The sequence below is a fragment of the Notothenia coriiceps genome, unplaced genomic scaffold (assembly GCF_000735185.1).
Source record: "Notothenia coriiceps isolate Sejong01 unplaced genomic scaffold, NC01 NC01_scaffold00019654, whole genome shotgun sequence".
In the NCBI taxonomy this organism is placed as follows: domain Eukaryota; kingdom Metazoa; phylum Chordata; class Actinopteri; order Perciformes; family Nototheniidae; genus Notothenia; species Notothenia coriiceps.
This window is the reverse complement of record NW_011352355.1, coordinates 10,935-14,908: the sequence shown is the minus strand read 5'-3', so window position 1 is coordinate 14,908 and position 3,974 is coordinate 10,935. Positions and strand designations below refer to the sequence as shown.

General features: G+C 42.3%; 1 protein-coding gene across 4 annotated transcripts in view; it reads right to left on the bottom strand.

The window, feature by feature from the left end:
* Window positions 1-1,295: 1,295 nt before the first annotated feature.
* The window catches only part of LOC104952160 (sodium- and chloride-dependent creatine transporter 1-like), a 10,889-nt gene continuing 8,210 nt past the window's right edge, over window positions 1,296-3,974 (bottom strand). For all 4 annotated transcript variants that reach the window (XM_010778919.1, XM_010778921.1, XM_010778923.1 and 1 more), the window contains 3 exons: window positions 3,131-3,262; window positions 1,532-1,803; window positions 1,296-1,306 (listed from right to left, as the gene is read on the bottom strand). In XM_010778919.1, the coding sequence (XP_010777221.1) occupies window positions 1,532-1,803; window positions 3,131-3,262 (404 nt within the window). In that variant the 3' untranslated portion in view covers window positions 1,296-1,306. The remainder of the gene's footprint in view (window positions 1,307-1,531; window positions 1,804-3,130; window positions 3,263-3,974) is intronic.

The following is a 3,974-nucleotide window of genomic DNA, read 5'->3' as shown; positions in this document are numbered from 1 at the left end:
TGTTCTAAAATTGGTACTTTCAACATTAGTGCTTAAAGGAAATTGTTATGCTTATACTTCGTAAGTAATAGGATTTTGAGTGACGGATTTTACTAGCCTGCAAATCTTAGCAAATTTTTACGCTTTATATAACCTTTTGTTCTTGTTATTTCCAAACGTTGTGATAAATAACTTAATGAAAAGTACCAACCGAGAACCCAGATGAAACCCCAAATGAATCAGGACTAATTAAAATACCAGTTCCAGTCCAAACCAAACTCACCCAAGCTTACTTGTTCCCCAAAAGCTCAACTTCAACTCAAAAACCCTCTAACCAGAACCTAAAGTAAACGATTATTCAACAACCCCAAGACAACAAAGACCCACTTACCAGAACCTAAAGAAAACAATTCGTTATCATCCCTGAAGAAGACATGGAACCAATAACAGGATCCCAAAGAAAACTAATTCTTTAACATCCCTCAACGCAAAAACCCACTAACCAGAACTTAAACAGGAATCGGTATTTCGATCTCTCTGTCTGTACACACAAACTGAAAGATTGACAATATAGTTGACTTTGACTTTGACTGACAAAGCCCCATTAACCGAAACCCAAAGACCCAACATTAATCGGGACTAATTAAAATACCAGTTCCAGTCCAAACAAAACTCACCCAAGCTTACTTGTTCCCCAAAAGCTTACTTCAACTCAAAAACCCTCTAACCAGCAGCTAAAGTAAATAATTATTCAACAACCCCAAGACAACAAAGGCCTGGAAACCCAAAGACCCACCAACCGAGAACCAAGAGATAAAACCCCAAATGAATCAGGACTAATCACACCCATGGCCGTACACACCATTGAGGTCACCAAGGTCCGGACCTCGGTAATTTTTTCGAGGTGTATATAATAAAACTCGTGAAATAACTGCACATAATTAACAGGGTTCTTTGTAGTACTTCCATTTACTGGCAGTGGGGGCGCTACACAACTAAGTAGCCTACATTAAAGCAAACAGAAGAAGACAACATCAATTTATCAACAAGCAGCCGCAGTCCGGACTTGTACCCATGGATGTATAATAAGGGAAGGTGAAATAAATACTTTTCATTAAGTTATTTTTGTGTTGTGTAAATAATGATGTAATGCTTTTGAAAGGCAAAGAATAATTTAAAAATATATATATGAATATATGCAGAGTAAAATGCTTTTGTGTGCACACACTACAGGGGGGACAGCAAACACCAGTGGGATGTTGGTGACAGTACGACCACCCTGGACGAAGTTATAGTGGGGGTGCCAAATCCTGCAGCAACACCTGGTCTGCCACATGTGGAAGCCCCTCTTTAGTTTCTGACCTGCTGAGCCCAGAGTTAAATGCTTTTGTGTGCACACATTATTTGGGGGGGACCTGCCCCCGAGCTCCCCTAGCATGTTTTGGACCTCGGTATTTACGAAATCCTGGGTACGGGCCTGTTCACACCAACAGTTTCAGTTCAACCCACGCTTGCTTGTTCACCAAAACCCAAAAGGTAAATGAAACAGAACTCACTCCCAGAATTCGATGATGGGCGACCGTGCGTTGGCGAGTTCGGCGCAGGTCATGTTTCCGTTGATAGTATCGTTGGCCAGCGAGCCGTTGATGCAGTCCTGGTGGCGGAAGATCTCGATGCAGTTGGGCGTGTTCCATTCGTTGTCGCAGGTGGACCAAGGGAGGGTGGAGTTAAAGGACTTGATCAGGTAGTAGAAGGCCCAGGCCAACACCATGATGTAGTAGGTGTTGCTGAAAAACACTATCACCATGGAGGCATAACCCAGACCTGAGGAGGACATGAGAAGAGGGGTCAGGAACTAACCAGGCAACACAAGCTTTGGGATATACAAATGGAGGATTTCAATTTAATCCACGTTGACTCGTCACACGTGACGTGTGCACAGAAGTCGTGTTTTTAGCTTTGTTTGTTGTCCGTTAGGCAGGATTAAAGTAGAACTACTGGCCGGATTTTAATTATACTTGGGGAACGGGTGTATCATTCGCCAAGGAAAAACCCATTCGATTTTGGAGTGGATATATTTATATTTCCCTTTATGGATGATGATCTTTTTCTAGTGACACAATCAGGTAAAACTAATTTCGCCTTAAATACTCTCAGAGCAGATGAATCATCGGGGTGTTGACTTTTGGTGTTGTTTCCTTATAAGTCAGGCTGTATGAATGGGAAGGCGGAGCTGTGTCAACACCACCTGAAGTTTAAAGGTCAGAAGAAGGTGGTCTGTGTAGTACACACACACACACACACACACACTGACTAACACACACACACACACACACACACACTGACACACACACTAAAACACATGTCATTAACAGTCATGTGGTCACCTGTAAAGATCCAGCATCTGATAATCACTGTGTGTGTAACACTACTAGAGATGTAAAGGAATTGGGCGGCATGAAAGAAGGTGTGTGTGTGTGTGTGTGTGTGTGTGTGTGTGTGTGTGTGTGTGTGTGTGTGTGTGTGTGTGTGTGTGTGTGTGTGTGTGTGTGTGTGTGTGTGTGTGTGCATTTCCCTGGTAATTTTCCAGCCGTGTCTGCAAGCACGTATACAGCAGCATATCACAGATAATCAACTTCAGATAAACTTAGATAGAAATGTGTGTTTGCAGACTGACCTTCACCTGATTACTGTGTCCACAAATGTATACCTGTAGTCAAGGCAACGTGACCTCAAACAGGGAAGTCAATGGTTTTCATTTGAAAGAAGTCAATGCCGCTTTTTATTTGTTCCCTGAAGAAAGTGTGCACACTTTACTTGGAACACTTGTAAAATGTGTTGACTTACACTTGTTTATGGCCGTGTTTCTGCTGAAATATCATTTGCACAATATCTGTTGAGAGTCTGGGCAGATAGCAGGGCTGCACAATTAATCGTGATTCAAAAAGAAAGTGCAGAATATGAATATTAGCTGCAAGTGATGCACAATTCATGAATTCATTATCGAACTCGATCCATTCTTAAATTCTCCCTACTGTGTGAAATGTTGTCAGGTTTTTGAGGTAATCTTCCAAGTTTCATTGTATTTGTAAAGATGCTACAGACTCAAAGTTTTGTGGTTTTAAAACAAAACATTTGTGGCGTACTGCACCTTTAAAGAGTGGAGCGATGTTCCAGACGTTGATACTGCCAGCTTTCATGAACTGTCCCAGAGCGATCTCCAGGAAGAAGACCGGGATTCCTCCGACAAACACGATCAGCATGTAGGGGATCAGGAAGACGCCTGCAGGAGAAAAGGATCATTTCATGTTAATAAAAGGAGTTTTAACATCATATACTGTATGAAGCCAAGAGCAGACTTGAAAGTATAGAGTAGTTCAGTCAGTGATGATGTATTGTTGTAGGCCCACCTAGAAGTAAGCATCGCAAGGGTTCATCGAGAAAACGCCAAGGGATCTTTCTATTAGATTATATCATTTTGCAAAAAATAAGCTCTTTGGCAAACACAAGTTTATGATGCTTACACATTTTGTTCAGTCGGATAATCTCCACATATTAACACCACTTGACGATAGTTCAGGCGTAAATGCAATCTCCTGAGGTAAAAAGCTAATGTTGGGCTATAAAGGAACTACAGCACGGTCACATGACTTCACGTCACCACCGCTAAGCTAAAGGTGGCTAATGTTGGGCTATAAAGGAACTACAGCACGGTCACATGACTTCACGTCACCACCGCTAAGCTAAAGGTGGCTAATGTTGGTTGGGCTATAAAGGAACTACAGCACGGTCACATGACTTCACGTCACCACCGCTAAGCTAAAGGAGGCTAATGTTGGGCTATAAAGGAACTACAGCACGGTCACATGACTTCACGTCACCACCGCTAAGCTAAAGGTGGCTAATGTTGGGCTATAAAGGAACTACAGCACGGTCACATGACTTCACGTCACCACCGCTAAGCTAAAGGTGGCTAATGTTGGGCTATAAAGGAA